Source organism: Centruroides sculpturatus, unplaced genomic scaffold (assembly GCF_000671375.1).
Source record: "Centruroides sculpturatus isolate CEXI.00-Female unplaced genomic scaffold, Cexi_2.0 scaffold645, whole genome shotgun sequence".
NCBI classification, from domain to species: domain Eukaryota; kingdom Metazoa; phylum Arthropoda; class Arachnida; order Scorpiones; family Buthidae; genus Centruroides; species Centruroides sculpturatus.
Genome location: NW_019384838.1, coordinates 291445 through 318124, shown reverse-complemented (window position 1 = coordinate 318124; position 26680 = coordinate 291445). Strand labels below are relative to the sequence as shown.

Genomic DNA, 26680 nt, shown 5'->3' with positions numbered 1-26680 from the left:
CCATATTTAAATTTCGAAAATAATCTTTCTAAATGGCGGGAAAATTTAGACAACGACAACATGGCCTTGAACGTGAGAAGTCGTGTTCTTAAATTTTTTCAACTCAATGGGCTAATTTTGAGGAGGTAATCCTACTTTTCTGATTTAATTTAATTTTATTTTATGAGAATTATTGTATCGTGCAGTAATTTCAGACAGAATATAAAATAATATTACTTTTTAAAGGTTGTCAAGCTTGTTTAATATCAAGTCATGAGAACACGTGTCATAAAAAAACAAGAAATACGAGAACAAAATATGCTTGTTAGAAAGTTAACAACTAGTAAGAAATATACCGATAATAATAAATAAATAGTACAAATATACTGAAAACTTTACTAATTGAACTTAGTATTAAGTAAATAGATGACGATTTCAGGTTCTTAAGATGCTAGCTTCATTTCAGATGAAGAAAGTACTGAGTACTGTATTAAGACATTGGCTGCGTTCATTAGAGTCAACAGTTCTAACTGAGCAAATGTGTTTCAGTCGGTAACTGTTACATCAGTCAAACGATGAGTGACTATGCGCTGGAACAAAAAGCAGCTACCATTGGTCAGTTTCAGGTAGTGATAGGTATCATAAAAGACGCTACTAAATGTGACATCAAAATAGCAAACACGTTCCAAAACAGTGCTACTGTAAAGGGTGTTTGGCAGAAAAGTACTCAATAGCTCCAGAACTGTTGAGTTTGCCAAACTCATCCATTGATCTACTGCCTTTTGACAGATTTGATTTTTTTCATTATTCTGTGTAAAATCAGTTTCGAAAGACTGGATAAGTCCAGATTGTTTTGGGAAAGTTTTGCTAATGATCTTGACAGGTATCTAATTTCAATAGGTTATAACTGCAGAAATCTTGCTAAAAGCTTGATCAATTAATACTGTATTATTGCTAATCATTATTATATGATAGTATAAAATATATATAAAGTATGGTTTTGTTTCATGCATGTGCTTACACAATTGTGTATAAGCATGTATTGCATAAAATGAAGTTCTACATAAATTTATGCTTTACCTAAGGTTATCAGATTTCAATGACTGGATTAATGGACACTTAAAAATGATTAATGCTACCATTTTTCAACTTTTATTCCACCCCTTTCCACTCCAAAAAACTAAAATTGAATGATATTATTTTGGTTAATAATTAAACATTATATTTTTTAGATCTTGATTTAAAAATTAGTTTTCATAGTGACTTTAAATATTTGCACATTTTTGTTTAATTTAGAATTTAAAATATTTAATGGTAAATCATAGTGTTTTATGAGAAAGGGCATAAGAAAAGGAATACACCTGTGCAAAAGTCCACCACTGCCATTATGAATACAAACAATACAAACTTTAAAAAATGAAAATAAAGGATTGTTCTTTGAAATAGTCCACAAATAATCCACAAATAGTCCTTTGTGCTATCATCTGGGATTACTTGGGCAGAGCAAAAATTTATTCAAGACTTAAAGAATCCTTTAGAATTAGGACAAACATTAAAATGTTCTAATTATGTTTTTCCTGTAATGAATAAGTTTAATTCAACATTTTAGCTTTCTATTTTTTTGATTTTAATGATTTCAGTACAAAATAGTACCAAATCATTAAAATGAAATATTATTAAAAGGTATGTGAAACAGCTGCTGCTCTGAGATAATGATTCTCTTGTCAGAGTATTTAGAAGATTGGGATGTAGAAAGTTTAATATGATCTCACAAAAGAGAAAATATTTTTCAGCAAACTGTGACATTTTGACTCACTACTAAAAATATTGATCCTAGTCTTAATTGAGAAGTATATGCCAGTTAACTGTAAGGACAATCCTATGATATTAAAAATCAGTATATAAATTAATATGATATTTCTCATTGATTGGATGCTGGTTTCTTATCTGTGTTAAATGCTTATTTCAGATAACCAATCATTTAAATTTACCACAGAGAAACGTTTTCATACTTTAGGACAGCTTCAGCTTCTTGACGAATATCAGTCACTGTTCAAACTAAATTAAACTTTCAAAGGTAAAGCTGTCCTTATAAAGGATGAAAACATTCCTTTATGGTAAATTTAAATGATTGGTTACATGAAATATGCATTTAATACAGATAATAATAATATGGTGCCCAAAACCCATGACGTGATATTTGCTGGCTTCTTGCATTTTGATTTATTTAACAACGAAAAAAATTCCTTTTGTGGATGTAATTTATAATCAATCACAAGCTTGTTACTGGCAGGGCTGGCACTACTATTTAGGCAAACTAGGCAGCTGGCTAGAGTGAAAGCTATGAAGGGGCACAAAATTTCAAGCTATGCTTTATTTATAATTCACTAAAATGTTAAATTAAATAGTGATATATGATTTAGATGTCAATTCATTTTCCTTATCCCTCATACATCACACTATTTTACTATTAAACTCTTGGCTCTTTTTTATACCTTACCGAAATTATTTGAATTTACTGCTGTTTAAAATTCAGTTAAGATAAATATTTTAAAATATTAAATTTCAGTATTTTTTTTGTAAATGAATTAATTAAAAAAGAAAATAAAAAAGATTGTTTTTAGAAGGATTACATATTGTATATTACTTTATTATTAGTAAAGCATGCCCAAATAATTTTTATTTTTTATATTTAAAATTTCATTTTTAAAAATATTCAACTAGTGAAATAAGGGAAACACATGTAAACTTTGCATAGGATGCAAAATAACCTGGTACTGATGATTGGTTATACTTAAATGAAATAAAGAAGTATTTTTCCCCTGATTAATTATTAAATTATTAATTAAATTTTATATTTGTTACAATAGAGTGACAACAGATGCTAGATCAAAGTTAAGAATCTCAGTTTGATGGTGTTTATTTTCAGTAAATTAAACACCATCAGATTAAAGATGGAATGCTAACCCCACTTTGATTTTTTCCATGTTTATACATGGAAAAAGCAAAGAAGAAAAATACCATTAAATGGCAAGCTGATACCTTAATTTCTCTGTCATATGGCCTTCAAATTATGAATTTAACTTTGCATTGCTTTAACTGTATTACATGGTTCCTGTGAGGATCTCACTTATTTTTTATATTTTTAAAATATAATTTTATCTACACAATTATTCTGCTAACCTAAATTTATATTTATTTTCAATTTTTATGTAACTATATCTTTTTACATTTGAAATTCTATTGAAATTTTATATTTTATTAATTTATTATTAATGTTTTATTATCTAATTTCAGTGAAGCTAGTAAATACCTTACTGAATTCTTAAAAGATTTTGAAGAAAAAGATATTTTGAAATGTTTAGAAAAAATTATTACTATAATTCAGAGACAGCCATTGGATGCAGAGTTTGTTACAAAAGAATTAGTTGAGTTAGCCATAAAAGAATGTTCAGATATTGATGAAGATGGACAAAAAGATTATTTTAGTGTTATTGATGCATTTTCTTTTCCTGCCTTCATATATGAGTAAGTGTTTCATTTGAATATTGTATAAAATAAAAAATTATTAAACTATTTTTATAAATCAATTTATTATAAAATGAATTTATAATGAGATTATATTAATAGATAATAATATTCATGGAACTCATTATCATATAATTTTTAAAAACTGATAAAAAAGAATGAAAATAATTTTGTAGGTTAGGTCAGAACATGTTATGTCAATTTTTTAGTGATACATGTCATTGTAGTTTAAATTTTCATATGAATATTATTAGTTTTGTATGACACTTTAAGTTTGCATTAAACTACACACGTTAGACTCTATTTCAACTGAAAATGTGATTAACCAATATAAAAGATCATAAGCATTAGACAAACATGGCTCAATAACTGGTCAGAACTTAATTTATGCACATATAGGAAATCCTTGTTAATTCAAACTCAGATACTTTGAAATTTTGTTAGTTTGTAACTGTGTTTTTGTCCCAGCCAGGAATATAGAGATGTACTATATATGTTAAGGAAGTCAGTTAGTTTGAAATATGACTACTTTCAAAATTTGAAAATTGATAATTCTGTCTGAACTGTCTTATGCATATGTTAACTTGTTTGTTTAGATTGAAGTGCCTCCAAGCTATAAGAGAATAATAGACCAAGAACAACTCTAATCTGGTACATATAAAAAGTGTGACTCGCATTAACCAATTAACCGGAGTGTCTATGTAATTAACATTTGCGAATGTTTTTGTAGCCCCTTCTGGACTCTTCCTCGGGCTTCTTTTTTATTCATAACAAGCTGGCAGTTAACATGGTAATCGATTTGGGATACCATACATGCATGCGTTCTCCTTAAGATGTTTAAATAATATTGAACAATACAATGAGTTCAAATGCGCATGAATTCCACTTTAAATATGAATGCAAATTAAATATTATTGTCTAGCACAGGAGTTCCCAATCTTTTTTATACTGTGACTTCCTTTACTGGCTGTAATTTTTTTGCGACGCCCTTCTAAAAGAAGATACCTGCATGTAGCTCTAACAGACATTAAAATTACTTCATTATTCAAAGAAAACTCCAAAGAATATAGAATCTTAATAATCGGGGTTGAAGTTTTGAAATCGCTACTCTCATTTCTTTTTCTAAATTTATTTGTGACCTGATTACTGCAACTGCAGAAAAACCAGTTTCACACAAGTATGACATAGTAAATGGTAAAAGAACCTTCAAAGTTGTAGTACTGATAGTAGGATATTCTTGGGATACATTGCTCCAAAATTGAAATAGTTTGTCTTTATCGAATTGTAGTTTTAGGCTCATATCACAAGATAGTTCTAACAGCTGTTCTTCTTCGACTGTTGAAAGTGTAGATGGGAGTGGGATCGATTGGAATGGGTCTCTAATCCAGTCATATTGATCTAGATTCTTTGGAAAATATGTATCAGAATGGGTGCTTAGTGTTGATAAGTGTTGGATAAATATTGAGTGCAAACTTGGCTCCAGATTTTGAATAGATTTTTCTTGCAGAAAGCCATTTAAAACAGATAAACAGTCAGTATTTCCTTGCTCCTCTTCTATTTTTCTTTCCCACAACAGCAACTTTTTTTAAATGCTGCAATTTTATCAGCCAGTTGCAGTATATGCGTTTTGTTTCCCCTGCAGCGATTATTAAGGACATTTAATTTCTCAAACTGGCAAAGATATGCCAGTTTTATTAAGAAGTCAGTATCTTTAAACTTTTCTGCGTCACGATACGATTCTATCAATAAATACATGTACAACTCATGTTTTAATTCATATACATGTGAGAGTACGTTACCTCTTGACAACCAACGAGAGTTACAGTAATAAAGTAAAGGTGTATGTTCGGCACCCAAAACTTCACAAAGCTTTCGGAAAAATCTTGCCTTCACGGGTCTTGTTTTTATAAAGTTTACCACTTTAATAATTATATCAATCACAAGATTTAATTCAGGTGAAATATTTTTTGTAGCCAGGGCCTCCCTATGAATGATGCAATGTGTCCATTTTGCATTTGGTGCCTTAGTTTTAATGAGAGCTTGAAGTCCTCCATACTGCCCTGACATCATGTGAGCTCCATCCGTACACACACCGACACAGTTATCCCATTGAATGTTATTTTCTTTCATGTATGAATCTATGATCGCAAACAAATTACTAGCCTTCCCAGTATCAGTCATTTCTTTGCAAAATAACAAGTCCTCACATATATTTGCTTCTTCCATGTACTGCACGTAACATATTAATTGAGCGTTGTTATTACTGTCTGCCGCTTCATCCAGTTGAATGGCAAATAAACCAGAAAGTTTTTCCACAGTTTGCTCATTAATGTCTTCAGCTATGTCATGAATGCGACGACTAATCGTATTGTTAGAAAGAGGAATATTTTTTATTTCTTTAGCCGCCGATTCTCCAATCATCACTGATACCATATCAATTGCTGCAGGTAAAATAAGATCTTCAGCAATTGTGTGTGGTTTCTTGCATTTGGCAATACGGTGAGCGACCTTATAAGAGGCAAGCAGTGCTTTGGAAGGAATAGATGCTCTGGAAAAAAGGATGTTGACTGATGTTTCAGTTCTCGCAATTTTCTTGAAAAAAAATCTCATGGTTTTCCTTGTAAATTACTGTGAATTGTTTCTAAATGACGTTTCAATATATTAGGAAGCATACTTTCAGCTGCCAGCACCTTATGACAAACAACACATTGGGGATAGTTCCACATTTCCTTTGCTAACGTATGTAAATCCAAAATCTAAATATTGGTCATCATATTTTCTGTACTTTTTTCATTTTTCTACAGTTTCCTTTGTACTCTTTCCTGAGTCTTCAACATGTACAGTAGAACCTCCATTATCCGGACCTCCATTATCCGGATTTTCGATTATCCGGATTGTTCAAAATAAACAAAAATTTTACGAATTTGCTGATTTGCACTTGGCGAATTACGGCACTGTTTATGTACGTGATGGAATGCACAACTTTTTTTGTTTCAACAACGTCTCACCCACACAGTGGTCGTAAACTCTTAAATATATTTTACGTAGTAATAAAAATATAACTTGACATACGTATTTATAAATAATTTATATTCAAATTACATCATTTCTATGACCAAGGGCGGCGTAAGGCATGGACGACGTGGGCCACCGCCTATGCCTGGCGGTTTGAAGGGCCTCGCGCCTCGAAGGTTTATGCATTACTTAAAAGCCGCGAACGCGACGAAAAAATTTTACTCGTCATAAAACGATAAATAGTTTGTCAAATTTTTATTCATAAAAGTGTAGTTTCGACTGCTTTTTATTTTATAAAATCCGTCTTCTTGCGCCACCAGAGGGCCTTTTAAACAATAGGTAGTCTGTTAGCGTTGGCCAGCAGTAGTCCAAATTTAATACGAACGTTTGTATCTTGAAAATTTGATCACGATTTAAATACAGTATTTACTTTTAATATTACAACCGGTATGTCATCGAAAAGAGAACGTCTTGTATTATCATTAAAAGACAAAGTGTTTGTTTCGATTATCCGGATTTTTCCTTATCCGGACTACCTTCATCCCCAATTAGTCCGGATAATCGAGGTTCTACTGTATTTATTTGAATAAAGTTATCCATTTTACAATGTGCAATTTAAATACAACACACTTGAAATCAAAACACTGATTCATCAATGTTTGTAATCGACCAAAATAAAAGACTGAACGAAAGAGCGGGAAATTGGAGGAGCAGGGTGATGAGACGCATGCACCGCGCACTCACTCATTACGTAGCATACAGGCGATCGGTGGATATCGTGTCACGACTTCCCTATGATAGCGCCATGACGCCCCAGGGTTTCGCGGCACACAGTTTGGGAAGGCTGGTCTGGTAGAACCTGCAATGCCATCGAAAGGCATGGCAGGTTCTACTAGACCAGCCTTCTCCTCCTCCCTAAAACCTCTTCCTGGTGTGACAGGTGCGTGGTGGCCAGTTAACATCACCTCTTTGCGAAATCAGCTTATTGGGGAATAAATAACTCCTTTATGCCTTCAATTGATTCATTTGATGTGTGACAAGTGGTGCCATATTATTGAAACCATGAATCTATCTCCTCCCTAAAATCTCCCTCCTGGTGTGACAGGTTCTACTAGACAATAATAATTAATTTGCAATCATATTTAAAGTGGAATGCATGCACATTCAAACTCATTGTATTGTTCAATATTATTTAAACATCTTAAGGAGAACACATGGGTGTATGGTATCCCAAATTGATTACCATTTGTTTTATATTTGAATGTTAACTGCCAGCTTGTTTTGAATAAAAAAGAAGCCTGATTAAAATTTGCAAACGTTTTCATAGCCCAAATGGGGCTATGAAAACGTTCGCAAATGTTAATCATAGGCACTCTGGTTAATTGGTTAATTTGAGTCATGCTTTTTATATATTCATTCTGGTGTGTTGTGCAGTTAACTAATCTGGTACTTTTATAGTAACACATTTTCAGATATCACCTTATACATGGACTACCTGTTTTTTTTTCCTCTTATCTCATAAAATATGGCTGGTATTCAGGATTGAAAGATTGGGTTACAAATTGCAGATTGAGATATTTGTAGGCTCTAGGCTACTACATTTGAACAACTTACTACTTCATGGGCCACTTTAAAAATAATTTGGGCTACATTTCAAAGAATTGTGCTTTACTTTTTATATAACCTATCTGGCCACTTGTGAGGTTCTAACTGGACATATGCTGTTTTACCTACAGTTTATATTATTATTATTAATTAATGAAAATAGCATTCTGTGAGCGTATTCTTATTCTGTTTGCTTAATAAATTAAATCAATTACATGGCATTTGCATATTGTACAAAAATATGTAAATCTTGGATAATTCAAAACTTGATCATTTAAAGTTGCAATTATTTTGTGCCTTAAATTTTGAAATAACTAGGATTTCCTGTACCATGTTTTGACCAAATGCAATTTGTACTTCAGTTCTTTCCTGATCGATAGTCAGAAATGACCAGTTTTTATGAATCTGGAATTCTCTTTTTTCAACTCTGTTAACTTCCATAATAGTATTTTCTTGATTCTAATGTGCCATTGAATATAATGTGCACCCAATTTTCAAGATCTCAAAACCCAAAAAAAGTTAGCTTTTGAGTATATTGTGCATCTTTTATCCAAAATCAGCTGCAAAAAGTTAATTTTTTAAGCAGAAATAAACATTTTTTGAAAAGCATTGTATTTTCATGTTTACAGTACTTTATGAGGATCACATTTTTGAATTTATTGATTTATGAGTCCATTAGTGCATACTGATTCTCTGTACCTGATAATGATGAGGCAGCTTCTGAAATGCCAGTTATTAACAGGATGTTATTTACAATGAAAGCTAAGCAAAAACTTTCCTGAGTTGCATTTTGTTTTGAAAAACTTCTATTGCAGTTGAAATAAAAATAATATAATTTGATTTGATTTAAAATGTCTCAACTAATATGTAGTTACCACAAAATAAAACATATCAAGTTTTGAGCAATCATTCTAGACATAAGTTTTTGCATCTTGTTTTACAAACCCATTTATTATTATCATTATTTTACTCATATCTCTTTGCAAATGACAATAAATCCATCAAGACATTATGTGATATGTCTAAATTCATCAACGATATTATATTCTGAAATGCAATTTAAGACAAACTCTCAAACATTTGACATCAAAGTTTCTAAAAACATAGGTTAAAACATACATTGCAAATTCTAATGCCATAGATTAATAAGCCAATTAGATATATGTCTTTTGTAATTTTTGAGAAAAAGAAACACTAGTTAAGTGATAAAAATAAATTTTTGTTCAAAATAATACTAATATTTCCATAAAATATAAGTTTTCCAATTAAGGTTTGTAGCTCTCTTAAAATACTTATATACAAGAAAGCAATGACATTATTTTATTTCAAAAAATGTCATTATATCAAAATACATATTGACTAAAGTTCTGTAAAAGAAATTTATTAAACCTACAATTAGTAATTCATTTAATAACAATAAAGGTTTTAAAACTTGGCTGTTAAAAGCTAGAATCATTACTTGATATTTAAATAATTTTAATTCCTATCTAACATGTAATTAATCTGTAATTATTTTTTTTTAAATTGCTATTAGAATTTTTTTAACAACATTAGTAATATTTTATGTTAAAATGTACTTTTTGGAAAGTTTTTTTTTTACTAAACTTAATTCATATAGTTCTGAAAAAAAGAAATTTTTTCCACGATCAACATCAAATGGACCTAAACTCTATGGGGATGCTGATTCAAAGAGTAGTATTTTTATAGAAAGATATAAATTGATACATCAAAGAACAATAAGTCATCAGTTGTTTATGGCACCAGTGTTTGAAAATAATGGTTCTTCCCATTCACAGTCATTTTCTTTAAAATCTGTAGAATATTTATTAGGCACTACTGCTAAACAGGGAAATTTATTGGTTTTGGGCATGTTGACTCAGTTGAAAGAGGTAAGTCATTTTCTGTATTATTTTTAAACTATTTTTTAAAATTATTAATTAAATATACTTTTAAACTATTAAAAGTATTTTTAAGATTTTTATTAATCAATTTTAATTTTTTGATGATTGGTTTTTTTATTATGTTAATGCTGAAATCTGTTTCTCTTCTTTTGCTATATATCACACATATATGTAAGATAAGTTGAATGCAGTATTAGTATTAATACAGTTGCTCATAGATATAAATTTTAATTAATATTTTTAATAATGCTTATTAATATTGAGTTATCACAAGAACATTTGACATAATATATATACAGGGTGTCCAGAAAGGGTAAGTGTGGTTTAAAAGTAAAATAAATTAAAAATAAAAAATGCTCAAAGAAAGTTTTGTTTTTATTTTCAATCTATGGTTATTGGAAATTATTTACTAAAAATTATGTTGTCTAAATGGCATCCGTTATGCTCCTGGCACTCTTCTAATCTTGAGCGAAGATTTTTCAGTACACATTGACACAAAGCCTGAGATACTGATGCCATTTCTGCTGTGATATTCTGCTTTAATTGAGTTAATGTCCTCAGCTTATTTTTGTACACCCTCTATTTAATAAATCCTCATAATAAATAGTCCAGAGGACTCAGGTCTGGACTACATGGTGGCCAGTTAACATCACCTCTTTGCGAAATCAGCTTATTGGGGATAAATAACTACTTTACGGCTTCAATTGATTCATGGTTTCAACAATATGGCACCAGTCGTCACATGTCAAATGAATCAATTGAAGGCGTAAAGGAGTTATTTATTCTCCAATAAGCTGATTTCGCAAAGAGGTGATGTTAACTGGCCACCAAGCAGTCCAGACCTGAGTCCTCTGGACTATTTCTTATGAGGACTTCTTAAAGAGAGGGTGTATGAAAATAAGCTGAGGACATTAACTCAATTAAAGCAGAATATCACAGCAGAAATGGCATTGGTATCTCAGGCTTTGTGTCAATGTGTACTGAAAAATCTTCGCTCAAGATTAGAAGAGTGCCAGGAGCATAATGGATGCCATTTAGATAACATAATTTTCCAATAACCATAGATTGAAAATAAAAACAAAACTTTCTTTGAACATTTTTTATTTTTAATTTATTTTACTTCTAAACTGCACTCACTCTTTCTGGATACCCTGTATACACATACCATATAGTGCTTTACAATTGTGAAGAAGTTTGTACTTTCATTATCCAGTTATACTCATAACCATGAAAGTAGTATGTCAAGTTATATAGAATATTGATATGAATTTAGATTTGTTGTACAAAAATAGAAGAAAAAATAAGACATGACACAGAATTGCTATGGAGAACTTATTGATTGATTATGTAGACTTTATTGTATGAAAAGGAAATGCAGTTTGTTTGGGCTGTTCATTTCTCTTCAGTCCTTATACATATTTGATAAAACTAAAGAATAAATTGTGGTAAAATTAGCAACTGTTTATTATCCTACACAAGCATAAAACTTGTAAAAAATGAGATTAAAAAATAAATAAATTATTATTTATTTTCTAAATTTATTTTAGTTTTACTAGTTTTACCTCCTTTGTTCTAAAAAGTTTGGTTACTCGAGCTGTTACCAATATATCATTTCATGTAATTAATTTTTTGTGAGTTTTATACATGTTTAGGATAGTAAATAGTTGTTAATTTTAACACAATTTAATGTGTAATTTCATCAGATATATATAAGGACTGAAGAGGGATGAACAGTCTGAAATGAATTTCATTTTCATATAATAAAGTCTATTTAAACAATCAATAGGATTCCTGTATAATTTCTCCATGGCAATTCTGTGCCTATTTCCAAAGATCTAAATAGAGACAAGAAGCAGTTGAGTATTAAAAAATCAACATAAAAAATATATTATGGAACTTCTTATATTANTATTCTATACCAAGTTTGTGATATCAAACTCTTCTAATACACACTTTCAGCTGCTGCTTATTTTCACATCTCTTTATAATTTTTATGCTCAAAATATTCTGGCAGTTCTCAATAAGGTTGAGATCAGAACTATTACCTATACCAGCTTAGGCATATAATCTGGGTTTTTTGTAATTTAGGAATTTTTTTATCTAAACAATTTGTGTGTTAGATTAAGTGACAATAATGTTAACAAATGTAGAACTTTATTCACTATCCTGGCTTAGTGACATGGTGAGATTTGTCCTGATATATGCAGAAGTTTTTGTGTTACAAAATTGTTCCTTGATTGTTGGAATTAACTTGGTAGATAAGATGTTTTTTGTAGCAGGCTGCATTAACAGTGTCATTTATAAATGGACAAACTATTTAAAGAATAAAATTTAAAAAAAGTATTTATATATGTATATGTGTGAATTGAAAGCTTTTTCAACTTATTAAAAATGATTAATAAATAAAAATGTAAAGAATATACTGTAGATATGTAAACATGAATAATGTTATAATGTAATTTAATATTTAAAATGTTTGTATTTTTTGACACACAAAATTTCAAACATTATAAACTTTGTTATTTTAAAAAGCTATTTTCTGAATATTGTTGAAATGCTTTCTGATAATTTCATCACTGGTAATTACATTTAAATACAAAAATAATATTAAAATTGATTTTGTAATAAAAAACTTTTTTACAGTTGCAATTGCATATTAAAATATTTTTAATATTAAATGAGACTGTTATTAATTAATTAATGAGACATCTTAGTTATTAATTTTTATAAAGGCAACTCATAATCAGTTTTCTTCACATTTTTGTTCCTGAATATTACTTATTGATGTGATGATGCATTTTATATTTTCCTGTTCTTCCATGAAACTCTTTAATAACAATAAGATATACTGTATATTATTTTCTAGAATGTTCTCATGATTTGTATTAAGTCAGTCATAGACATTATCTGACATTATATATTTGAGCATTTATGAAGAAAAATTGACATTTTTCTAGTCTATGTACAGGGTGTCCCACTTAAAATCAGCTTAACTGAGGTAATGAAATATTAGTAATGTAAATTTTATTGGTGGATATTTAAAAGAGAAAATGTATGAGACTCCTGAACTATTCAACTATTCAATTCCTGAACTATAAACAGATTGAAGGAAAGCATTTGTAGAAACATTAAAGCTATCAATATCAATGTTTTATGTAGGTTTCAGTCTGAACATGATTACACTTACACAAAGATATATAGATGCACAAGGATATCACTTTCAGCATTTTCTGAAAGTTCTTAACAAGTATCCTTTCCCTATATTTGTATTGTTTCCAGTGAATGGGCTGATTTTATGTTCAACACTCTATATAAAATAAACACCAAAAGTTATGTTAACTGACATGTATTGGTTTGTTATGACATATTACATAGGTTTAATGGTTTCTTTTTCCTCATACTTATAAAATCTTTAAGATTATGGACAATTTGGAATTTATTTTTATATACTTGTATATACCATACATACAGCAGCTACTACTTAGATTGAAATTAGAGAACCAAAGGAAATAACCTCCCTGCTTGCCAGATTATATCATTAATAATTATGAAGAACAGATTACATGAATTTTATGAGTAACAATTTATTAATTCTATATGTAACTGTTACTTTCATTATCACTATATACTAATCCAGATAAGAATTTTTAAAATGCTTTTTTAATATCCTTAACTTTTGTTAGTGCTCTTTTAGGTTTTTTTTTTGTTTGTTCTTAGAAACAAAGAAAAAGAGTGAAATGTAATTAAATATTAGATTTTATTATTGTCTTTGATAACTTTTTCATATTATAAAAGCATTCATTTATCAACATTTCCCTTAAATCAAAAATATATGTATTTTTTTTTAATTTAACATTTTTGAAGTGATTAACTTTACCTTATTATATAATTCAAAATAAATGATTTATTTAAAAAATGTTTAGTTGATAAAGAAAAAATTAGTACTTTTCAATAGCTTCCAAATTCAGTATTTTTTTTTTAGTATATATCATGTTTTATTTCTTTGATTTAATATAGTAATTTATATACATTAGAATTTACATGTTTAGTGTTATTTTATTAAAATATTAATATAAGCTATTCATTTTATCATAAACACTTTTTCCTTAATTAATAAATATATTTATAAAGGTGGACTTTTCACTGAAAACTGCTTTGTTCTTGCTGAAGGATATTGTGAAGATAGCATTTTTCATGTTTCAGCATTAGGGTTTCCACCTCCTGAAACTTCGCAGACTACTCTGTAGGATATTTTTACTTTTCAGGTTTTAATAATAACTATTTAATATAAATATTATAAGATATAATTACAGTTTTAGTTTAAAAATTTTATTTTAATTAACAGTTTAATTTATGATATTTTCTAAGTTAGAAATAACTTGAAAACTTGAGGAACAATTATTTACAGTAGCAGCCATGAAAATTGCATCATCTAGAAAACTAAAAACACTCAACAGATAGGAAAAATAGTATATTTAATCTATTATTGCAATTTATAACAAATGTAGTACAGAGAAGAAACCAAATCACAAAATTTATTACATAATATGTTACATAGAACTTAAATAAGTGTTCATTCATATTACACTTTCTCATCAACACTGTCAAAAACTTGACATTGTTAGTTATGAAAACAAAACAAAGATTGACAGGCTCAGGCCTGTCAATCTTTGTTTTGAAAAACAATCTTTGTTTTGAAAAACATAATATAAACTNATTTAATAAAAAGTAAAATACAGCTGGATACGAGTCCAATTTTGCTTGCCATTTCCAATCACCAGGAACAACTATTTCCATTGCAGAGACAACCTTTCTTTAGAGGCTATGCCTCTGCACAAATATGTAAAACAGTTTAAAATATTCACAGGTGACAATCCCAACACAATTAAAAATATAATATTTCTTTGTAGTGTTGTTGCTTTTCAGTGTATTCAGTTGTCTCTGTTCCATTGTAACACAAGAGTGAACTGTGGTAGTACACCATTATTGTGTTTGCAAATTTTTATATATTTTTATTTTATATTTTTGGGGGGTCGCGAAAAAAAATCACAATCATAAATGGGGTCGTGAATAAAAAAAGTTTAAGAAGCCCTGATCTAAAACATTAAAATAAGAATTTGATTGATTTCTTTCATCATTAAAATGAACAAATAAACTTTAATGCTCAAAAACGTTTGAGCATTAAAGTTTTCGAGCATTAAACTTTAATGCTCAAAAACGTTTGAGCATTAAAGTTTATTTGTTCATTTTATTGCTGGAATTAGCATTTAGGTGTCAAATTTTTTGTTTACTTAATGTTGCTCAAATTGGAGTTCACGTCCTTCAGAGGTCTGTTGTTGTTATTCTTTTATATCTAGAATTTACCTGACCAATTTTAATCTAATACTTTCCCCTAGGCATATTTTTTTGATAAAATTGCAAGTCTTTTTAATTTCACATTGATAAAATAAAAGAGAATTGTATGTATGTTAATAAGATGAGTGATAACACATTATAAATAATGGAATCGTTAGATCATTACTTCTAATTGGATAGTAGAATGTCATGTGATCACTAAGGAAAGATTTAAAAGTGATAACAATAAGTAGAGTCTACTGTAATAAGTTAAAGTTAAAATTCAAACAATAATTGGAGTCCTTATTTATAATACCTTATATTTACTGAATAATCTGCACACTTTTTGTCCAAAAACATCATGACAAATAGTTTAAGTATGCAGTCTATTTGAAATAAATTTGGTGATAAAACTCACAAAGTCCAGGAAGTTTCCAGTTATCAGTTACTATACATTTTGCGTACTTTTCAATTGATGAATATAATCAATGTCTTGGTATGATAATTTCATGAAAATGAGGATAAAATTAATCAAATACACAAATGAGACTGACCATAAATAATACTTATACTTACAAAACAGTGAGAATGAAGGTTGCTATTGTACAATCCTAAGTTATTAAAATTTGTTTAATAAATTGAATTGATCAAGTTTTCTTAATCCAGTATCCTAAAAAAAATGGGATGAGTGTATTTCTCAAGGGTATGAATTATTCGAGTAGATATGATATTAAGAATATTTAGCAAAGGGTTAAAATTCTTTTTGTAATTTTATGTAAATATTTATTTAGGAAAAGATTTGAATGTCTAAATTTATGTGGAAATATTTCTGCAAATAAGTTTATAAAGTTAAAAGCTTTAGAAAAAAATCATCAAGATGCAATGTTTGTATTCTTATCTGATGTATGGTTGGATAAAATACAGGTAATTATCTTTAAAAATCTTTTGTTTGCATAATGATTTTATTCTATTTGTTTTGTGATATAATAACTTTCTTATGTCAAAAAAGTTTGCTATATTTTTTCTACTTAAATAATTTAAACAAACAAAATATTTTTATTATGAATTTGTAGGTAATGCAGAAACTTAGAGTTTTATTTGCTGGTTATTCTGAAATGCCACCAACATGTTTTGTATTCATGGGTAATTTCCTGTCAACCCATGCAGGATATTCCCATTTTCAAACTACTAAAGGTAATTAAAAGCCATTTTATTGTAAAGGTAAAATAGTTTCACTGATAATTAAAAACACACTATATAATTGTTAGTTCTGAATAGAAACATGTTTTAAGAAATTTTGATAACATACAGTATATTTATAAGTTAACATATTAACAATTATATTAAAAAAATAGAACTATTATACTGAGTTTATATACATATATCTCTCACCTAACATCAATAATTTGTTCCTAAAAATCAGATATCTTGTAAAAAATTGCTAATGGATGCCTATTTCCCATTGTTTTATAGAGAAAAATTATAATGCATTAGTAATTCCCATGTCAAGTATGACAGAATACTTTTTGTGAGAAAGTAGAGATTGAAGAATTGAGAACAGTATAGATTTCAAGAAATTCAAGAAGCGTTGTTAATATTTCTACAAATTAAGTAGCTTATACTATTTGTTATAACATGAAGAGCAACAAAACAAAATTTTACCTGGAGTGGACAAAAATAGTAAGAGTTATACAATTCACTTACATACACATAAACAGATTTTGGCATTTATATTAGAATGATAATAAAATCTTTATAAAATTTCTTAATACACTACATTCCATCCATAGTTCTATTTTTCTATGCACAAGTTGAGCTTGATATGATGCTGTTTCTGCAGCTCTTGATAAAGCCATTCTTACTTAATGTTAGACATAAAATACTGGCACACACAAACTGGAACAATATAAACAAACAATTTGACACCTAAATGCTAATTCCAGCAATAAAATAAACTTTAATGCTCGAACATTTTCAGGCATGTTTTAGAGGCTCTCATCAGGAATGTATAAAAGACAAAAANTCATTTGCTTACAGATGGTTTTAAAAAGCTGGCATCTCTTATCAGTGAATTTCCAAGACTAGTTGAAAATTCCTATTTTGTATTTATCCCTGGTCCAAATGATCCAGTTTTGTCTCATATTCTTCCAAGGTATTATGTAGTGTTTAATTATAATAATATATTCATGCACAGTAGTTATTATTTTATTTTATAAGAAGCTTTAGAAACTTGGATTATGTAAAATGAGTATTTTTAAAGTTAAAAATGTTTAACATTTTAAATGGATGAATTATGTGAATTTTAAGAAAACCACTTATTAGAGTGGGGGTAACTTTTAATATTGATTGAATTACCTTTTACCCCCCCTTTTTTTAGAAGTTTCATACTTTACTGCTTGTTTATCGATCTGTTATGTAAATAAGAAATCAACCATAGCTAATGAAGTTTAACCAACATTTTTTTTAGACAATTTGTCTCATCATCAGATTTATCATCTTTACTTAGCTAATAGCTTTATAGTATAGGATGATATTAAATACTGTTATTTAAAACATTTCTACTGAGTATTTTTTTTAATTTTATGAAAAAGGAAACAAATTAGCAGAAAGAAATTAATTAAGAAAGCTTATTAGATTTTTTGTGCTGAATTATTTTTACTAAATATAAAATTTTTTAATTATCTAGAGTAATTTTAATCATGTTAAATAGACATAATTTATAACAAAAAGGCTTAATTTACCAAACATTACAATCATATTTTTTATTCTAATACAAAAACTTTGAAGTCTAGATATGATAATACAGATAATACATTAGGTCTTGATTAACCTAGGTTTATTTATCAAAGGTTTCACATATCTAAAGTGTTTTCTTGTTTTTGTTGAAAAGTATTTATTCTTAACAATTCATAATATAGTACAGTACAATTAAAATTCACAATTAAACCATAAACAACGTACAGGAACCTGTTGCCGGTGTGCTTCTCGGTAAACAGAGCGTTACAAACGTTTTCGAACTTGACAGTTCTTCTTCAGGTAGCATACAACTGTTAATCGAATGCAGTTCAAATTCAATTCATATTAGAATACCATTAAGAGTTCTATCGCATGGATTCATGTCGTCATTCACGCATGCGCCCCTTTGCTGGTTGTAAATTATCATAAGTTCTTATCTACGAGCACCTGCCATGCAGTTGACAGGCTGATTTTGTCTTTGCTGTTAATACAATTATGATCTTTTAGTGTAGGCATACATGGGCTGCACTAAAAGATGTACAGGGCCTCACACCATCTTAGATGGCTAGAGGCCCTGTACATCTGTATGTCTACACTAAAAGATGATAATTGTATTAACAGCAAAGACGAAATCACCCTGTCAACTGCATTGCAGATGCTCGTAGATAAGAACTTACGATAATTTACAACCAGCAAAGGGGCGCATGCGTGAATGACGACATGAATCCATGCAATAGCATTCTTAATGGTATTCTAATATGAATTGAATTTGAATTGCATTCGATTAACAGTCGTATGTTACCTGAAGAAGAACTGTCAAGTTCGAAAACGTTCATAACACTCTGTTTACCAAGAAGCACACTGGCAACAGGTTCCTGGTACATTGCTTATTGTTTACTTTAACCCGGTGTAGTATATTTCTGATTGAAAATTCACAATTATTGACTGAGTAATGAGTATGGTACTTTTTAAGTATCTAATGAAGTAAAAAAGAATTTACTTTAGTGATTTCTCACAATACCAGAAATTTGAAAAAAATTAACAAAATTTTAATTTTAATCATAGGTTTATATTTGCTATAAAAATAAAGTAGTAAATAAACTTCAAAATGTTTTCAATAATAGAAATCATTACGTTTAATAACTATATACACATTTATGCATTCAAATTCAATTTATGTAATAATTTACCAAACATTCTGTAATCCAAGCTGTTATGAATTCAGTTCATATTATCTTGGATAATTGGGATTCTGCTGTATTTTTAAAATTGATTGTATACATAAATGTTTTTAACTGAAATATATAGAAATTTGAAATAGATAATGTCATAATTATTTCAAATTTTTAATTTATTTACTACATATTATTATTCATTTTCCATGATTAAACTCTAAACATTAAGTTTTATAATGAAAATTTTGTTCTACTTTTTGATTTTAGGCCTGCCATACCTAATACATTTCTTGATGATTTTCTAAAGAAAGTACCAAAAGCTGTATTTACAACAAATCCTTGTAGAATACGATTTTACACTCAGAATATCCTTATATTCCGAGAAGATCTAATTGCTAAAATGTGTCGAAATAGTGTTTATTTTCCATGGGAACATGAAAATGACATTGATATACCTACATTAGTAAGCACTTGTTTAATAATTTATTTCATTTAAATGATATAATATGATAAGATTCAACTATTTATTTTTCAGTTTGCAAAAACTTTAGTAGCAAATGCTCATCTTAGTCCTTTACCTTTGGTAGTTCAGCCTATTTATTGGGAATGGGATTTTGCTCTTTGTTTGTATCCGCTTCCTGATGTAATTGTATGTGGTGACAAATATGATCCCTACTGTGTAACAAATACTGATTGCATATTCTTTAATCCTGTAAGTAAAATATACATAAGAGGTTTTAATATCTAAAAATATTTAGTAATTTGAATAATTTTATAATTAAGTTTACAAAATCAAATTTTTATTATAGTAAGTAGTAAATGATATAATTTGACAACTTTCTAAATTGTAATAATAAGACATTGTTTAAACATTAGTAAAGCAGAATGTTAATGTACAATTACTTGATATTTAATTAACAATTTAAAATTATTACTTCTTTAAGCATTTGCATTAAACACTTTTAGAAACCTAAACTAGTTATTTGCATAGAAATTATATATTTAAGACTGTAACTTCTTTGGTTATGCACATGACAGCAGATAGCGTTAAAAGTAATGTTTTTTCAATGGGAATTCTTTTCCAAAAATTCTAGAAACAGAAAAAGATTGATACAAATAGATTTTTGTATTAGAATCATATTTAATTATTCTATTAACTTATGGTTTAGAATTTTGAAATTTAAGTTTGTTAAATTTTTATGAATTTCTAGTTTTAAAAATACATAGAAAATTTACTTTTTCACAGTTTTTTCAAAACATGATTTATATAGTTGTTGTATTAGCTTTGGATCCAGAGTTTCTGTAGTTCTGTGATAATTATATATATTTTTTGCAAATTTATCATACAAATATATAGAAAATCTGCTGTCAATATTTTACCATAGTACTGTAGTTCTTGAGGTGCTGAATTTGAATCATGGATGAAGCATCTAATAAATCATTTAAGTATAAGTTAATTACAACAGAATGTTACTTTGTAAAGCATTTATTGACTGAAATAGTATAAACATTTTATTCTTTCTAAATTAACTTTTGTAAATTTAGTGAAATTAATATAACAATATTCTTTATGTTGAAAGTAAATTTTAATATATATTTATTTATTTTAATATTAGGGTTCTTTCCCAAGATCCAATTTTTCTTTCAAAGTATACTTGCCAGGAAGCAAACAAGTTGAAGATAGCCAAATAACAGAGACTGATTAATGCATTTTAATATTTGTATATACAAATGTCTTTTATTTATATAAATGCTATAAATCTAAATATTGTATAGAATATTTTCATATAAACTTGGAAATTAAAACAAATTATTGTTTTTACTTAAATAGTATTAATTTATTTCTTGAAATACTAACATAAAATGGTATTATTTATAAACATCCAATTTATCAATGAAATAATATCAATTCTGGATTTTTTTTATCATTTCTTTGTTTCATAATTTAATTCTAAAATGTAGATAAATGTTAAATAATTACATGTAACTCTTTTACAAAATGCTTTTGTTTATACTGTAACTAGCAAGAAGCACAAGCTATAGTAATGTTGAATTCTTTTGAATGATTTACAATAAGTGAGGATCTAACACAAAGGTATTAGAGAAGCATTTTTTTTCATAGATATGTTTTAAAAATAAAAGTTATATAAGATTTATCATTTCATACCTTAAGTCAAAAACAAAAGATTATATTAACTGTATACATTAATTAATACATTATACAGTATCAAGTTTTAAAATAATTTTGTAGTTTATTTTTAATAAAATTTTATTAAAAGATGGGTGATTAAATAAAACTGACTGACATCATCATACCCTATTGAATTTTAATCATCTTAGTGTCTTCTGATAGTCTGTCTTAGAGAGGAGATAGATCTTGTCCCTTTCAAGTAATTGCCCTTGTGAAAATATGATCAAACATGTAATGGGCATTTTTTTTTACTCTTATGTAGGCACTAAGAAGGCTTTTTTAATCAATGGGTTAGACAGGGTCCAACATATTCAGGACTACTGAGTTCTCTTATACACTGGAGGGATTGCTGATAGGATTACAGAAGCAAAGCCAGACTGCACAATTAGTTTTGTCTGAGCCAATTTTTATCTCAGAGCCAATAGAAGGTGGATCTGATCATTAAAAATATTTTACAAAAAAGTTTAATAATAATAATTATACCAAAGGGATTAATAACAACAATAAGGATAAGTTTTAATGATAAACAATAGTAATGAAAACTTTCATAAAAATAGATTTAATTGGAAAAATAAACATTGGTTTAGCAGTTTAAACTATAAGTTTGGGAGTTGCAGTTGCTATCCAGTTCTTAAAAAGTAATGATCACTATTTTATTAGAATTGTTTTCAAATTAGCATATCAAATATTTTATCCGATCTATTTAGATCAAATTCTTAGTAGCTAATGAAACATATTGGATAAATGCATTTAATTAAAGTATAATTTACTTGTAAACTTTGAAAATAGAAGACATGCATACATTACTCACAAAAAACGTATGTAATTAGTCCACTATGAAATTCATAACAAATTGCTGATGAACCTTTAATGAACCAAATTTAATTGCATACTAACATATAAATTTTTCCAACATGATCATGAACTGTTGTTTTCTTGCATCAGATCAAAGGGAGGCTGGAATAATGACTTCAACAGTTTTGGGGACTCGAAATCGAATCCGGACGAGTGTCTACTCATCAATTTTTTCATGATGATCTGTGCCAGATATGTAGGGTCCTCGTCCCTCACCACCTGGCCATCAGCATTATGGGCCGAATTTACGATGAATATACAAAACTGGCCCTCTTAGCGGTCACAGAATGAAAAGAAAGTTTAAAAATTCATCATCAGTTTGGATTTCTATTAAAGAAATTACTTTCAATAATTTTTTTAAAAACGTAAAAATATTATTACGTTATATTACAAATCTAATCGTAACAGTTTTTGTATTTAAGTATTGTTTTAAACAATGCCTAAGAGAAGAGAATTGAGTCAAGATCAGATATTGGAAATTCAAGAAGCATTCGCTTTTTTCGACAGAGATGGTAATGGAATTATCATCGGTAAAGAATTGAATGCAGTGATGAATTCTCTTGGTTACTACCCTACGGAGGAACAGTCCAATGCGATGATGCAGAAGATCAGATCTTTTGGTAGAGAAACCATAGATTTGTCTCTCCTCCTGGAACTAGTTAAAGATTTTCTGAAAGATTCCAACGATAGGGATGATATTCAAGAGGCACTGAAAATGTTTGATCGGAATGGCACAGGATATATTTATGTACAGGATCTTCGTCGTCATTTGACTTCCCACGGAGAAAAACTGACTTTGCAAGAAGTAGATGAACTACTAGAAGAAATTTATGTCGATGGACATGGACGGATTAAATACCAAGATATCGTCAATTTGTTGATTGCGAGGTAAACGAAAAGTTTACCGACAAAATTTTCAATATTTCGTTTTAAAATTTGTTTAATCAAATTTTCTTTTGAAAAATCTGTTTTAAATATAAATTGATTTTCTTGTAGTAAAATTTTATAACTGAAATGAGAATATATATCATGTAAAACAAAAAATTAGTGAAAAATCTTTCTCCTGTGAATAATTTTCATAATAACTTCGTGTAAGAGATATTGTACTATACATAATAATTGTAAACAAAGTTTAATTTAAATTAGGGAATGCATTCTGCAATTCTAAATGCTTTTTGTTGTATGCACTTTTTAAATGCAATTTTAGAAAGAACAGTCATAATTCCACTGATGATTAATAGATTAATAAGAAATCTTGTTAACTGAAGAATTGATTAAATGATGATAGTTCAAGCCTCTTCCAGAAGAAATTGAACTGTTATCTATATATATAAAATTGCTTGTCCTGACTGACTGACTGACTCACTGATTCATCATCGCCCAGAGCAAACCGCTGGACCTAAAGAGCAGAAATTTGGTACACAGTTAGGGTACGTCATGAAAACGCACACTAAGAAGAGATTTTTCGAAATTCCCAAGTGGGGGGAGAGGGAGAGCATTAAGGCTTAACCGAAAGAATGGCTTCTACTGTTCTATTTTAGATGCGATTTTTTGTTTTTATCTGCGTTTTAGTGTGCATTGCCATGGCATACCATGGCAATGCACACTAAAAAAGGGATTTATCGAAATTCCCCCGCGGGGGGAGAGGGGGAGCATTAAGGCTTAACCGGAAAAACAGCTTCTACTGTACTATTTTAGATGCGATTTTTTGTTTTTATCTGCGTTGTAGTAGGGTATGCCATGAGAATATACACTAAGAAGGGATTTTTAGAAATTCCCCCGCGGGGGGTGAGGGAGAGGATATAGTGTTCATCGAGTACTTAGGTGTATTAAATTAATAACATTTCAGACATTGTTATAAATATTTTTATCTATTTCGATTTTAAAAATGTTCGAACCGTTTTAAATTCGAATTTGTTATTGCATATTGGTTCGATTATAGAACGATTGTAAACGTTCCAAAAAATTGATCAAATTGAAAATAGTTCGTTTGATTCTCGGCAATTCTCTTCAGCGGTAGGTGTTATATAACAATTACTATGGTTATTGAAATATTGAATGTAAATGGGGTTTGCTTGCAAAACCTTCGCGGACGAAGTCGCGGGTAACAGCTAGTCATTTAATAAACGTTTGATAAAATATTTTTGCTGGAACAGGCTTGAACTTATCCAGTGATGGATATATTTGTTATGAAGGATTAATAATAATCTGCTCATTTCATACACGTGATAAAACAAATCACAAGTATTGATAATGAATTTTTTTTAATTCAAACGAGGCCTCCGGTTATGGTTTTATGTATCCAGTGAATACTGGTAGTGGTCACTGGTTGCATCTCCTGGAAGTCTCTCTTGCCAGATCGCCTGTGTGTTATTTTGCCATATTCCGTCAATCTTTAATTCAAACGAAGATGTTCATAGATTGATAAATGCTATAAAGCAGTTTGAATTAAAATGTAATTTGCCTGTTATGGATACCATAATTGATAATTATGGATATGGATAGCCGGATGGCCAGGCGATTAAGGCGTTAGCCTTCCGGGATGAAATCCGGATGAGCAATCCAAGAAATTTTCGGAGATGGCGTGTCCAGGAAATGTCAGACCCTTCACTACCTGGCTTCCATTGCGGGCCTCGCAAAACTCACTACAGAATAAGTATAGATATGGAGTTTTTAAATTCTTTCCGCCCTGTGGACATTAAGAGAGCCTTTTTCAGGTTCAATGTGGGCTTAGCCAAGTTCTTAATTGGCGGCCGGGTGGTGAGTGACGTACTGCCCTAGGATCGTAACAGAATTCTGTTTACGATCTTTGGTACAACCAAAAACTTCCTGGATTTTCTCAATCCGTTTGGATTCGTTTCCGGGTCCTCGGTGCTGTAACATCCTAACTGCTTAGCCATCCGACCAACAATATAGCACAAAAGAAAATAGGAATTGGTGTTAGTTTGTTAAACATGAAACTAGTACATTTTATACTTAAATGATAAAGTTCGAGTTAAATGTGCTAATTCTTTACGCATTACTTCGTATAATTCTGTTAGCATTTTATATTTTTGAAACAACTAAAACTTGTTCACATCTTGTTACTATTCCTTTAAAATGTAACTAGTTTGAGTAATCAGTAAAACCTGATTTTGTTTACACGTCTTTAAATGTAAATAGGATATTTTGTATATTCTACTCGATACTAGTAGTACCTAAAAGAACATTTGCTGTAAAACTTGTTAAATTACAAATAAATAGAAAAAACAATAAAGCAAATAAATTTATTTACATAAAATTTAATTAATATAATACTTAAACGATATTTAAATACCTTAAACTGTATTTAAATACCTTAAAAGTTCATTTGCATTTAGAAATGAATAACTAAGTCAACGACATTTAATCGAACGTTTCCTTCTTCCTTAGTCTACAGTTTGAAATTCATTTTTTTTTAAACTCTTACCTGTGATCACTAAGAGGATCTCTTTTTGGCGAGCTCATTCTGGGTTCGGCTAGGCCATAATGGGAGCCAGTTGGTGAAGGAGGGTCCCGACATATCCGAACGGATCACCTCCCTGAAAAATTCCTGGGGTTTCTCGACCCGTTCGGTTCGGTTCGATCCCGAGTCCCCAGAAAGGTAGGCTGCACATTAACCATTCAGCCATCTGGCTATCAAAGGCTAAGTTTTTTCTTTACTTAGGCGCGATTTTATTCGAAATAAATGACGTCAGTCCTCCTGACCAAAATTTAATTTATAATAATCTGTTCGTTAATAAAATTTATAAAATTGGAAATCAATGAAAGAATGTCATCTCGAGAAATTATTTTCAGAAGCATTTTTTTACTGAACTTCAGTATAAAAATGCTTCTGAAAATAATCACGTCTGATCATACTAGTTGGAACATCAGTGATTCAAACTATTATTCAAGTCGGAATGGCAGGGAGGAGCATCATTACGGTTCATATCAGTTAAAAACGGAAAAAGAAATTCAAGTTTTTAAATACTAAACATATTCTCCAACAATTTTACAATAAAATTTTAAAACCGATTGGTTAAAAACGTCAACCATTAAAAACTTGTCTGTCTTTAATAAGTAAAAGGCAATAATTAATTTTAGAGCAGATAATTATTATATATAATTATTTACGATCCTGTTTTAGAAAATAAAACTTGGTAGTATTTTTATAATAAAAGTTTTATTCCAATTCTTGAAATTTTAACTAGAGAGTATCTAATGTTTTTCTGTTTTTGGGAAAAATGTTTGGTCATGCATTATATACCGTATTTTGACGAGTATAAGTCGCTGTCAAGTATAAGACGCACCCCTATTTTGAGACAAAAAATTTAGAAAAAAACCGTTTTAATAGGATTGTC

At 29.1% G+C, this 26680-nt stretch overlaps 1 protein-coding gene, 1 long non-coding RNA gene and 1 pseudogene across 2 annotated transcripts; 2 read left to right on the top strand and 1 right to left on the bottom strand.

Moving 5' to 3' along the window:
• Positions 1–44: 44 nt before the first annotated feature.
• LOC111630251 (DNA polymerase epsilon subunit 2-like) lies at positions 45–21036 on the top strand. The gene is made up of 11 exons (XM_023374330.1): positions 45–125; positions 3277–3507; positions 9746–10030; positions 10498–10522; positions 14138–14271; positions 16154–16286; positions 16436–16556; positions 17400–17514; positions 19541–19736; positions 19809–19985; positions 20890–21036. Exons 1-11 carry the CDS (start codon positions 61–63, stop codon positions 20977–20979), a joined length of 1572 nt encoding a protein of 523 aa, XP_023230098.1. The 5' UTR covers positions 45–60; the 3' UTR covers positions 20980–21036.
• On the bottom strand, positions 20224–22668 carry LOC111630252. Its single transcript, XR_002757482.1, has 4 exons — positions 22362–22668; positions 20654–20703; positions 20510–20581; positions 20224–20363 (listed from the first exon to the last, which is right to left on the bottom strand). It is a non-coding gene; the product is annotated as an uncharacterized LOC111630252 (long non-coding RNA).
• Positions 22669–22706: 38 nt separating this feature from the next.
• Positions 22707–23351, top strand: LOC111630250 (annotated as a pseudogene).
• Positions 23352–26680: the final 3329 nt, after the last annotated feature.